Here is a 14,198-nt window from a genome sequence, read left to right on the forward strand (position 1 = left end):
TGAGAATTGAGTGATGGGAAACCCAAAGGCCTCAAAATACTGAATTTATTTATTAAGTAATCCTTTTCTTTTTCCTTCCTTTCTTCTTTCTTTCTTTTCTCCTCCCCTCCCCTCTCCTCTACTTCTTTTCTTTCTCCAACTTCCTGATGACCAAACTCTGCAATGCTGACATGGCATTGTGCCCACTATATCAAATTTGCTGATTACATTATTCCAATATTCTTTTTTTTTTGGTACCGGGGATCGAACTCAGGACCTTGCACTTGTGCAATATTCTTCATTTTTATCAATATTTGGTTCCTTTTTCTAGCACTGTAGGATTTTTTTTTTTAGGTACCAAGGATCAAACTCAGGACCTTGCGCTTTTGAGGCAGCAGTGGAGCCATTGAGCTAAATCCCTGGCCTCCAGCACCTTACAATTAAAAAAACCCCAAAAACAAATTGCAGAATTGCTCAGACCACACATGGCATTTTGACTCAGCTGTCAAAGTGTTTTCAGAAAAAGGTCTGGATGCAGGCTAATCATCTGAAAGCTGAAGTGGTCCCCCTTTGAAGAGTGACATTTTGATTGTTAACAATGATTCTATAGTTTTAAAATTATGTGCTTTGCAGCCATGATTATTAGTCATCTTTTGGACCATTCTATAAGGAAGGACATTTTAAAGTTATAATGGTAATGTTGGGCTATATTCATTTGGCAAATATTAATTGATTGCTTATTATGTCCCAGGCACTTTCTAGATCAGAACAATCCAATACAATACAATGTGAGGCAGAAAAGCTAACCACATTTGAAAATAATGTGAAAAATTTTAGTAGCCACATTACATTAAACAAGCAAAAATAAATCAGTTAAATTATTATTATTATTATTATTATTTGGTACCAGGGATCGTGTGAGTGAAATTATTATTAATAATGTCTTTTATTAACCCAATACTTGCACAATATCATTCTGACATATAATCGCAGTTATACGTCGCTAGATGATGGGGATACATTCTGAGAAATATGTAGTGAGGCGTCTCACTGTTGCATGGCCGTCACAGAGCACACTTACACAAACCTTGACGGCAAAGCCTACTTCACACCTAGATTGTCTGGTACATACATGGTATGTGTGGCCCATCATCGACTGAAAGGTTCTTACGAAATGCATGTTTGGAGTGTAAAGTTATTAATATGATATTTTACATTTTTTTTTTGTATTAAGTCTTTGAGAAAGCCTTTCTCCTTCAACTTTCAAGGCTAATTTTTCAGGGTACAGAATTCTTTAAATTCTTCAGCACTTTAAATATTTCACTCCACACTCATATGGTTTCTGAGAAGTTGGATGGAATTTTTATTTTTGCTTTGATACAGGGAAGGTGTCATCCTCCCTCCCCCCATTAGCTTCTTTTTTGGGGGGGTAGCAGGGTCAAACTCAGGACCTTGTGCTTGAGAGGCAGGTGAGGTGCAGGAGCTAACTCCTCCCCCCTTTAGCTTCTTTCGGGATTTTTTTTCTTTATCTTTTATTTTTTCCATTTTAATATGATATGTCATAGTATAGTTTTGTTTTGTTTTTTTCCCGTTCGGCTTGCTTGCTGTATTCTGAGCCTCCTAGATTTCTGGTTTGGTGTAACATTAATTTTGGAGAAACTCTCAGCCATTATTGTTTCAAATATTTCTTCTATCTCTTCCTCCTCCTCCTTCTCCTCCTCCTCCTCTTCTTCAGTACTGGGCATTGAATCCAAGGGTGTTCTACCAGTCCTCCCACCAGATGGCTTCAAGGCTAGGGAGCTGCATTCCCAGACTTTTTTATATTTTATTTTGAGATAGTGCCTTGGTAAATTGCCTGGGCTGGCCTTGAACTTGCAATTTTTCTGCCTCAGCTTCTCCAGTAGCTGGGATTATAGGAATGTGCCACTGTGCCTGGCTTCTTTCTTCTCCTTTGGCATTTCTGCCATGCATTTATTACACTGCTATAGTTTGGATATTAAATGTCCCTCAAAAATCCAAATATTAAGATTGTGGTCCCCAGGGTATTGTTACTGGGAGGTGGTGGACACTTTAGGAGGTAGGTCATTAGGTCTTTGGAGTGTCCCCTTGAAGGGGACTGTGGGAACCCAGCTGCTTTCTCCTTTTTGCTTCCTGAACATAAGGCAAGCAGTTTGCTGTACCACGCACTCCCTGCCATTACTATCTGGCACATCTACCAGAGGCCCAAACCAATGGGTCTACCCTGTCTTGGGCTTGAACCTCCAAAACTATGAGAGAAAATATAGCTTTTCTTCTTATAAGTTAATTATCTCAGGTATTTTGTTAGCGTGATGGAAAGCTGACTAATATGTACACCTATTGTATAATTGTTCCACAATTCTTGGATTCCTGCATTTTTTTTCCTTTAGTCTTTTTTCCTCTTTGCTTTTCAGCTTCAGCAAGCATTCCTTAAACTCAGAGATATGTTCCTTAATCTGTGTAGAGTCTATTAATAAGCTCACTAAAGACATTCTTCATTTCCTTTACAGTGTATTTGATCTACAGCATTTTTTTTCTTAGAATTTTCATTTTTCTGCTTATATTACCTATCCTTGCAATGCTGTTCTACTTCATCTGTTAGAGCTTTTAGTGTATAGTTGTTGTTTTAGTGTATAGTATAGTGTCTTAGTTGTTGTATATTCCTGGCCTGGTAGTTCCAATACCCCTGCCATATCTAAACCTAGTTCTATGACTAGCTCTGTCTCTTTGGATTGTGTTTTTCACCTTTGTTTGCCTTGTAACTTTTTCTTGATAGCTGGACATGATGTAATAGGAACTGCTATAGGTAGGCCTTTAGTAACATCTTGGTAAGATGTGAGAAAAAGGAAGCATTCCTTTGAGTCTCAGTGTCTTAGCCTGTGCTTCTGGACTGTGAACTTCGTACAAGCTTCTCAGTCCTCCTACCAAATGGCTACAAGGGGCTGGAGTTGATATCTCCCTTCTCCCAGTTTAGTTAGACTCTGGTTAAATCCTTTCTCCTGAGGGCAGAACAGTCCTCTGGCATATATCAAAATGCTTACTTTTTCCCTCTACCTGTTAGAAGTGTGAAGAGATTTTTCTCTGATATTCACTCTAAGAACATGGTTGAGCTCCTGCAGATAAAACTCACAAAAGCATGGAAACACCCATATAACTGGGTTCCCCTAGAGTTTTTTACTTTCAGATTTGTCCACACTGAGCCTCCAGCAATTCACTAATTACAGGCTGGGTTTCTGTACCCTGCACTGGTTCCCACAGAGGTTTCTGTACATGAATCTTTGCTCTAGGAATTGTGATTCTCTTTATTTTCCTGTCTCTCCAATTTTAGGGGCAGAGTTTGCCCTGTGAGCTCTCTTTTCTTATGGATCTAAGAATTGTTGACTTTTCAGTTTGTTCAGCTTTTTGCTTGCTGAAGACAGAGTAGAGACTTCCAAGCTTTTTACATGCTGATCTGGAAAGCATATTAAGTCTTCGAAATGTGATGTGTGCTATGGTTTGGGTATGGTTTGTTTCCCCAAAGCGGTCATGTTTTTGAATTTAATTTTCATTGTTATGGTTTGGGTGTCTCTCAAAGGTCCCTGTGTCACAGTTTGGTCCCCAGGGTAGTGTTATTGGGAGATGGTTGAGGCTTTAGGAGGTGGAGCCTACTGAGAGGTCCTAGGGTCATTGGGGTCATGGCCTTGAAGGGCACCATGGGGGCCCAATCTCTTTCTCTGTCCTGGCTGAAGAGGTGAGAAATTTTCTCCACTACATGTTCTTATTATAATGTGCTCTCCAGAGGCCCAAAGTAATTGGGACCACTTAATCGTTTTTTTTTTTTTTTTTGTACTGGGGATCGAACTTGGGTCCTTGTGCTTGTGCAGCAGGCGGCAAAACCACTGAGCTAAATCCCCGGCCCATGGGACCACTTAATCTTGGAGAATCAATTTTTGGAGACCAGAATCTCTATGAGCCAAATATCCCTTTTTTAAATAAGGTAATTGCCTCAGGCATTTCATTATAGTGTCCAAAAGCCGACTAACACACTCATTGTGAAACATATTAAAAAGGTGGGGACAATCTGACTGGTATGAGGTGGTGCTTTTGGGAAGTGATTAGGATTAAATAAGGTCATCATGATTGATTGACTTCTGGTGGTTTATAAGAAGAGGGAGGGAGATCAGAACACATATGCATGTGTACTCCCTTGTCTCTTGCCACATGATGCTAATCCCACCACAGGACTCTGCCAGGACGAAGGCCATAATGTGGGCCCTTAAACTTATAGAACAGACGAGTGAACTAAATAGACTTCTGGGGCTTTTTTTGTTCTTTTTTTTTGGTTTCCATCATTAGGAAAAGGGCTACAGCATGGACTGTTACTGCTCCTGTGACCCCAAATCTCTTTCAAAGTTGCCCAGCTTTGGGTATTTTTTTATAATGTTGAAAAATAGATTAAAATAGTGTGCATTTAACATTAAATTATATGATATTTGCCAGGGATTTAGCTCAGTGGTCCTGTTGCCTGCCTCATAAGCGCAAGGTCCCAAGTTCAATCTCTAGTACAAAAAAAAAGAACTTATATGATATTTTATACTTTTTTTGGTACCAAGTATTTAGTGTATATTTAGCACTTATAACATATGTTGATTAGAACTGCCTATTTTCTCATTAGCCACATGTGGCTCGTGGCTTCTATACTGGAGAGTATACTTCTAAGTGGAACCCTGTTTGCCTGAGGATTAGATGATTAGCTATCATCTTGGGCATAAATTACCTTCCCACATGAGATTAACTAACTTTTTCACAGTAATAGAAAGGCAATCCAAATGCCCCAGTGGAGTTTTCTCCACTTATCCTATACCTTGATTCACTAGGTATTAAAAAGCACACACTAAACATTTGCTACATGCTTATTATCCTTAGGTAAAGCAATTCTTTATTATCCTAGAGTTATTTGATATTTAAACTGGGGCTATTTCCTCCAAGATCTTGAATTTTTTTTTCTTTTTGCTATTAAACTTAAATTACTTCAGCAAATTTGGGCATGGAACTTTTTCAGACTTCTTGCTATTTCTGTGTGTCCAATTGGCTTCTTTAGCTTCTTAATTTTGTCCCTGACAGCAGATGGCTTGGCGTTCTTGGCCCAGGATAACCAAGACTTCCCAAATCTTCACTGTTCCAATTTAAGTGACTGCCTTCTTAAAGAAGTGAGCTAAAGGACACTCTCAGACTCATGTCACACACAGGCTTCTACATTCCTTAGGTCAGGGAAAGTGAGTTTCTTCCTGCCTGGTACCTCTAACCTACATTAGTCTGTGGGGGCAGAGTGAGTATTTCTCACCCATGATTGCTGGTGCTTTTGGTAGAACTCTGTCATGTTAAACTCATCCGGGTTGACCAGCAGGTCTTGCTTACACATCTCACAGATCTTCACAGCATTTAGATCTGCTCCTTGAATTCAACAAAGAATTATATGTAAGAGACTAGATCTTAAGTGTTCTCACCACACACACACACACACACACACACACACACTCACACACTCACATACACATAAGAGAATTTTATGTACATACAGCCCTAGGTCTGTTTGCGTTGGAACTTTGGATGGGTGATATTTTGAGACAGAATTTGAGTGTGTTATGAATTCTGACCTTCAGTGACCTTCATTTAAAGTCTGTAGAAAATGGCCTTGAATCTGAGATCTAAAAAATTTCCTTTGTAATCATTTATAATGCAAGCTTTGTATAAGTGAAATTCCCATGACTTTTAAATAACAAGTCTTGTTTCTATTTAAATATAAACGTAATGGTTCATAAAACTGGAATTGCTACATGGAAGTTAAGAGTCTTTACAAACTCACAGGTATTTACAAAAGGAGTAAATACTGGGCCTATTTTTTTTCTTTCTTTCTTGTAGACCTAACATAGATCCAGGTAAATAAATTCTTGAGGACTAATTAGATGCCAGAAGCTGTCCTTAGTCAAGGGCTTAAAAATCTCCATTTACTCCCACCCAGGTGACATTCTTCCCTGAGAAAAGTTACAGTAATATTTAGGGCCAGCACCTAAGCATAGGAAAAGAAACATGAGAAGGATTCCTGGGTTGATATTTTTATAAAAATGTGCATTTCGCCAGGGATTTAGCTCAGTGGTTCTGCCGCCTGCCTCACAAGCACAAGGTTCCAAGTTCGATCCCCGGTACCAAAGAAAGAAAAAACAAAAAAAACCCCACCAAAAACAAAATAAAAACGTGCATTTCAGAGCAGCACTTTTTCTTCACTTACCCTACTCTCCAGCACAAGAATAGGAGCAGCAGAACTGTGGCAGTTGTATCTAAGCCACATGCTGTACATTTTCCTCCTAGTGTAGATGCTGCATTTTGACTGATGATATACTGGTATTTATTTTGTGCATTAGAAAACAGAGGATTTATAGTTATTTGCATCTACTTAGTAATTAGAGCCTGTATAGGTTCACACTCCAGTTCTATTTCCCCACTGGGGACATAAAGAAATAGTAAATAACAGAGACTTTTAAAGGACAAGGATGAATAGTAATCCCTTATCGGCATTTTGTTTGCTTGATTTTTCTTTTTTTCCATCATTGAAATATGCTTTTGGTTATTGAACATCCTGTGTGTCTTCCAACATAATTCTGCCAAACATATCTATACCAGTGTCTGCATCTAACCTCATTTTCATGACACATTTCACCGATCCTTTTTTTTTCTAGATGTTTTATTGGACCAAATTTCTAGTAAGATAAAACATTGTATAGCAGAATCAGTAGTAATCAAAATCCACTTTTTTGTTTTGTTTTGCAGATAGTTATTTGCTTGCTTTGAAGATACACATTTAGACATCTCAGGATTAATCCTATATTTCTCATGCTAGGGAAAAAAGCACACATGGAAACAGAGCTTTAGGGAGGAGACAGTTAATATAATTATACCATGTGTTCATTCTCTGATTAAACAGTGCACTGTCCTTGGTGAAGGGGCTTGGCAACACTTCACCAGGACAGGGTAAAACTCCAGGTCTCACAGGTGGCCTGCAATATTGAGAAGAATGTAGCCAAAGAGAAAAACAGGATTTGGTCATGGAGTAAGATTTTCAGAGAGGTATGTCTGAAAGACAGCAGTTATTTTCTAATACCTTGTTTTTCTTGTTAAAATTGTGTTCATTTCTAAAGCTGTATTTTTGTTTTTGTTTTTTTGTAGCAGGGATCAAATTTGGGACGTTGTGCTTGCAAGGCAGGCGGTGGAACCACTGAGCTAAATCCCCGGCCCTCTAAAGCCATGTTTTAAAGAAACCTATTTTCTACCAGGAAACTACAGCTGATCTACCAATGTGGCTATATTTAGGCTACAACTTCCCCAGGGAGTTGAAAAGGGGCTTTACACCCAGTTATACGATCAAGCTGACACAATCAGCACATGGAAATATCTTTATCTAATGTAGGTATACAAAATCAGATCAACATTCTTATCCTGTTGCAAACAGGCAGCTGTGCTGGGTTTCCTAGGTAACACCCATCCTCCTTCACCCAAATAAAAGGAAGTAGAATTGTGTGCATTTTTGGGTGTCTCATGATGCACTTTCTGGGTCGTTTCTACTAAGTGCCTACTACTTGGACATGGCTACTGCATGCCTGATGAGGTTCAGCACTGACCACCCACTTCTGTTTCCTCTTTGGAGGTGATCTTAGCATCTCCGCTCAGAACTCAAGCAGGAATAGGATCCAATAGCAAATATTTCTAGGATTCTTCTCTCAGACTTGAAAAACTTTCATTTCTTTCCCATAATTTGAAGGCAGCATTTCTGAGGAAGAATCCTGAGTTTGGCCATGTTTCCCTGAAAGTGAGCAATTGACAAGCTCCAAGGACCACAATGTGGTGTCTCAGATTAATTATATGTCATTGCATGTGTGCCACTCTTCCTTCCCCACCTACCTGATGTTATCTTCACTTTCAGCCACTTTTTCAGGCACTTTTGGTGAACAAATCGCAGGCTTCCCACACAGCTGCAAGGCTCCAGGAGGGAGATGGTTGGGGAACCCCCAGCCATCTGACAGATTCGACACAAGTCTCCCTCCTCCTCTGAGTCCTCCTCCAGGAGACTAAGTGGAAAACAAGCCATCGTGACCAAGAGTCTCTACTTTGCAGTTTCTGCAAATATACTGTTATTCGGTCATTTATGGGAGAGGGGAGAGGGAGCAACGCTCCCACGCTTTTATTGCTGGGGCTTTTGGAGCTCACCCTCTTCTCTCTCTGACCCTGGTAAGAATTCCTTCAGATGGAGCTACTGATAATCAATGCACAAATTCAGGCTACTCTGCAGTTGTTATATGTGTGAGCTGACTAGGAGAATTGAGAAGTGAAGCCCAGATGTCAAATCTCAGCACTCACCCTAGGATGCTGGGGGAAGAGGATCGCAAGTTTGAGCCCACCCTGGGCAACTTAAGAGACTTAGTGAAACTCTGTCTTTTAATGAATGAATGAATGAATGAATAAATAAATAAATGTAAACTTAAATTTAAAAATGGGTGAGGGTGTTTATCAAGGTGAAGGCCCTAGGTTCAATCCCCTGGGATGGGGGTGGTGAAGACAGGGGTAGATTTGGGGATGCGGCTAAGTGACACAGAGTTCTTGCCTAGCATTTGGGAGCCCTGAGTTCAATGTCCAGCACTGGAGGGGGAAAAAGAAAAAAGGAAGCAATGGATAAGCCTGTGGTTAAGGCCAAGAGGCCTCATGCCATGGCCACAAGGAGGAAATTGGTGATATGGAATATTGGTGAGCTTATGAAACTTGTGGTCAGGGATCTTGGGTTTGAGGCCTGCCTCTCAAACTGTTGAATCATGTGACTCTGAACAAGTTCCTTTAATCTTCCCAAGACTCTATTTCCTCTTTAAGATGAGGTGAGGCTCATGGTGGCATTGATACTGTAGTTGCCAACTCTGCGGGGTTGTAGGATGATGGCACACCTGTTGTGCAAACTAAAGTGCACCCTGTGTCTGGCAAAGCATCACACACAGGGGCCCCCTTGATAGGTGTTGGATAAATGAACCAACAAAACTGAATGTGAGCTCACCAGTAACACAACCCTTGCCAACAACTGAGGTCCACATTCCAGAATGTAAGCTACTGGAATTTGATAAAGGCAGAATTAATTAAAATGTAAGCAAAAATAGAAGTGGTGAGTAAAGAATAGCTGGCTGCTGTTTATGTTGAGGCTTTAAGAGGCTTACAACTTCTTCCTTTTTTTTTTCTTTAGACTACTCACAAGATTGGAGGCAGTCTGGTCAAGGGAAGGAAACTGGCCGGGGACCAAAATCAAAGGAGAGGGAAAAAATGGGCAATGTTCTGGATATGGAAATGTATGCTCAGTTTCTTGGGACATCTTCCCCAAGAAAAACAAACTCAATGAAGAGAAGCAGAATTGTAATTTTCCCTTATGGATAGTCTGAATAATTACAGATATTTTTAGTATTGATATTTTAATTTATTTCAATATAATTTCCCATTTTCATAAATCTAGAATAACAAGTACACTATGGAGTAAATGCCTCAACTGATGAAGATAAACTACAGGGAAACCTAATAAATCTAAGAAAATAGCCAGAAAAATAGCAGAAGAACTTTAGGGAAGTACAAGATAGCCTTTGGAAACAAGTGATCTAAATCAGTGGTTTTCAAATGAAAATAAAGATCATCAGGTTCACCTGTAGGCACTTTCAAGACAGGTTCCTGGGCTCTAGCCTTGGAGATCCAGGTTCAGTACTTAAGCAGCAGGTCTGGAGAGCACTGATCTAAGCAGCAGGATGGGGGCTCTACCATAAATTGTTTATAGTTTATGAATGCCTGACTCATAATTCCATCTTCTCAAAGGAATTAGTGGGAAGCTGTGGGTTAACATTTTTTTGGAGAAAAACCCCATATTTTTACAAATAAAAGTAAAGAAGAGGGCCGGGGATTTAGCTCAGTGGTTTCACCGCCGGCCTAGCAAGCTCAAGGACCCGAGTTTGATCGCCGGTACCAAAAAAAAAAAAAAAGAAACAAAGAAAAAATGAAGCATAAAGTCATTACCCCCAAGTAGCTAGCTGCATACTAGTAGTCTGGAGTACCACCTTACCTCGGTGCACATCCTGTTTTTACAGAGGTGAGCTTGCTCTTGGGATTAGATCAAGACAGCAGGTAAAGGACCTCCATCTATGTCCCTATCTCTTAAAAAACCCCGGACAGATAATTACATAGAATGAATCCACAACAGTGTTGGAAAACAAGCAGACCAGAAATTATGATGACACTGACCAGAGGAGAGGAAACTATAATCCAACACATGGCCATGGGCGCAAACTATTAGGAAGGGAAAAGCAGATCCAGAGGGATTCCCAGCTGGAGGATGGAGTAGGCACCAACTCATGGGATGCAGGAATTAGAAGGTAATACTAGGGCCGGGGATGTAGCTCAGTGGTGAAGTGCATGCCTGGCAAATGCGAGGCCCTGAGTTCAATTTCAGGTACAAAAAAACAGAAGGTAGCTACTAGTTGAAGACCTGATTCAGAATGGTGGGGCTAAGTATCCTGAGGAGCAGTGGCTCCAGTGCCTTTTCCTAGGCCAACACCCTGGAATTTAGCACTAAAGAAAGGGAACTCTCCATAAAGCCCAAAGTTTAAAAATAAGCTTATGATTATCATCTATTTACACAAAAGCTCCCTTTTAGGGAAGAGGATCCCAGAGGCAGCAAGGCACACAGCTGTTGGTGGCGACTATGTTGGCTGCCTCTTTTTACTAAACCACCCATTACTTCCTTATGAAACAGTTGGGATTGCCTGTCAGCAAAAAGAAAATAGAGTCAGTCAACCCTATCAGAAATGCACAGTTCACAGGCTGGGAATTTAGCTCAGTGGTTCCACCGCCTGCCTTGCAAGCATAAGGTCCCCAGTTCTATCCCCAGTACCAAAAAAAAAAAAAAAAAAAATGCACAGTTCAGGAGGTGGAGGATTTAACTCTCAGGAAGATTCCAGAGCATGTTGCCCACTGCTATGTAAAAGAAGCAACCATAGGTAAGAAGGATTTCTAGGGAGTCAAAAAAGTATGATTAATAAATTTTAAAAATCTCAGGTGTAAAATATAATTCAAAGCTAAAAGTATAATATTGCTCATTCTACCAAGAATATCTGAGTCATTACATTTAATGAGCTAAATAAAAAGAAAATCTTATAAATACAAAGAATGGGGGTGAATCCAAATCACAGTGGGAGGTTTTAATAACTATTTTCCAAAAATGGACAAATTCAATAGAAAAGAATAAAGTATGAATATGTTTTTAAAGTATGAATATGTTTTTAAAGCTAATTTATATATATACATATCAACGTTTTAGTCTCTGTAACTTGTTTTATATATATATGTTTTCTAATGCTGCAGCATATTTGTAAATATCAAATATGTATTGGGGCACAAAAAATATAGATTCCATTTTCTGGGATCACAATGTAATTCAATTAGGATGGGCAATACAAATTTTAAAATGAAGGCTAATAAAGGGAGAATTATATAAAATATTTTTAAAAATCCATAAATCTACAGTAAATAAAAGTGGATAGTGGATGCAGTATTTCAGGCAGATTAACGGAGTAGAAATGAAAGTTCATAGAGAGACTGAGAGGGATAATATATGCCAAGGAAGGCATTTCAGACTAGTAAGGAAGGATAGAATGACTGTGGGTCAATGGGCTAAAAGACATGAGGACCTCACCTCATACCATACACCAAAATATATTCCATATAAATGCAAGTATAGCTACTATGCATTAGGTGCTTACTGTGTGGTAGGCACCCTATAACATAAATATTTAAAACTTCATTTAATTTTCACTGCTCTTTGAGGAATGAATGAATATCTATATCTCTATCTATCTATCTTTCTGGACAGATTTCTAGAAACAAAAGAACTTGACCAAAATCATAGCTAATAGCTGATAGACTCAGGAATCAAACCATAAGAAAACAAAGCCCATATTTTTAACCTCTATGATGTATAAAATGAGTATAAAAATACTGAAGAAAATAACTATGAACATTTGAGTGATCATTGGGTTTTCTAACCATAGCACCAAATGCACAAGCCATAGGGAATACGTTGCCAGATTTGATTACAAATAATTAAAAAATTTTACATATTAGAAACATTCACATAAAATGGGAAAAAGAAAAAAGTATCTGCCTATTATTTGGCAGTGGATTACTAATGATTTTATTTAAAAGTGTTTATATATTCTAGTAGATAAAAACAATACTAATATCCCAACCAAAAAAATGGACAGAGGACATGATCAGGTAATAATGAATGAAGAAATAAACATTAACAGTATACATAGAAAAAGTTCAATATCACTAATCATACAGTTTGCATAATGAACTCATCACAATCTTTGGCTAATCATTTGACAAATATGAAATCCCTGGAATTGGCAAGGTTGTAAAAAAAAAAAGACTCAATAGAGTGCTGAGACTGTAAACGTGTAGAACTTTCTTGAAGAGTAAATTGATAATACATATTGAAAACCTTAAGAATGTGCATTCCTTCTCATTAGAGGTTACACATTTAGGAAGCTATTTTTAAGTAATTAATTATGGATATGCTCAAAAAAGAGATGGCTCAAATAACAACAAACACATTCAATATAAAATCAACAGAATTTAAAAATTGTTATATAAATTATAAAATATATATGTCATCTAAATTATATCTGTAAATTATACATCTGTAAGATACAAACATATATACATATATATAAGCTATATGTCTTATAAGATTAAAGAGTACCAAAAATATAAGATTTGGAAGGAAAGAGGCTAAAATATTCACAACTGAAATTATTTGCTACATAGAAAATCCAAATACTAATCTATAGGCCAAATATTATAATTAATAATAAGGTTTAGCAAAAATACAGAGAAAATAGTCAATTACATTTGTATACATCAATGTCAGAGAGTTAAAAGTGGAATTTAAAATATTGTTTGAATAGTAAATAGCAGTAAATAGAATCTAAGATAAAGGGCTTTTAGAAGAAAATCACAAAACCACATTGAAAGGCATTAAAGATGACATAATTATTAGAGAAAGAATCAATATTTCAAAATTGTCAGTTCTCCAAGAATAACCTATAGATTCAATATAATTCCAGCAAAAATCCCAATAACAGACTCCAAAATATATAGTCAGGAACTCTTTAAAGAACACTGTGGGGAGGAAGACTTTGCACCATCACTTATTAAAGCATGCAGACATTAAGATGATATGGTATTAGAAAGATACAAAAGACCAATGGAAGAGAATGGAGAGCCCTAGAAGAGACACGTCATGCATGGCAGAGGTGGCTGTGCAGATCAGCAGGGAAAACGCTGGGACAATTGTATGTTTATAAGGGGAAAAATAAAACTTACCTCATATCACATATTAAAAATCATTTCACATAAATACAAAACCTATTCATTTCATTTAAATCTTAAATGTACAACTAGAAATTTTAAAAGAAAACAGAAAGAATGTCATAATGCTCTCAGCTTAGGAACGTATTTCTTTTTTTTTTTGGTACTGGGGATCGAACTTGGAACCTTGCACTTGCGAGGCAGGCGGTGCCACCACTGAGCTAAATCCCCAGCCCAGGAGCATATTTCTTAATGAAAATGAGATATCTAGTTATAATCCACATGGAAGATGAACACATTTGATTATGTGTAAATGAAGAATTCATTTTTATCAAAATACATCATAGAAAGACAAACTGCCAATTGGGAAATATTTCCAATACTAACTTTCAAAGGATCAGATTAGTAGCTAGAATATATAAAGCACTCCCAAAATAAAAGAAAGATAAACAAAAAATATAAATATTTCACGGAATAGGAAACACAAGAAAGCGCATAAAGTGCCTAACCTCATTATCAGTTATGAAAATGCAAATTAAAGATACAATATCATTCTATTCCCATCAGATTGGCAAATTGGAAGGGCAATCAATGTAAGTATTGTCAAGGATGTACAACATTAGATATTACTGGACAACAGATTGGGATTGTTTCGTATACTGGAAGGTGTGCAACCCTCCTGCCCAGCAATGTACTCTTGGCCAAATATCCCAGAGAATTCTTCCCATACGTAAATGTCTTTGAATTTACAAAGATGTTCTTGCAGTGCTCTGTTTGCA

The 14,198-nt window shown here is 38.0% G+C and overlaps 1 protein-coding gene across 1 annotated transcript in view; it reads right to left on the reverse strand.

The window, feature by feature from the left end:
* Window positions 1-14,198, reverse strand: part of Marchf10 (membrane associated ring-CH-type finger 10) — a 228,483-nt gene that overhangs the window by 11,312 nt on the left and 202,973 nt on the right. The window contains 2 exon segments of the mRNA XM_087210162.1: window positions 5,321-5,430; window positions 7,933-8,099. Coding sequence (XP_087066288.1) covers window positions 5,321-5,430; window positions 7,933-8,099 — 277 coding nt within the window.

This window comes from Heterocephalus glaber, unplaced genomic scaffold, assembly GCF_053883595.1.
Source record: "Heterocephalus glaber isolate CG9 unplaced genomic scaffold, H.glaber_assembly_v1.0 deba00001124, whole genome shotgun sequence".
NCBI lineage: Eukaryota > Metazoa > Chordata > Mammalia > Rodentia > Bathyergidae > Heterocephalus > Heterocephalus glaber.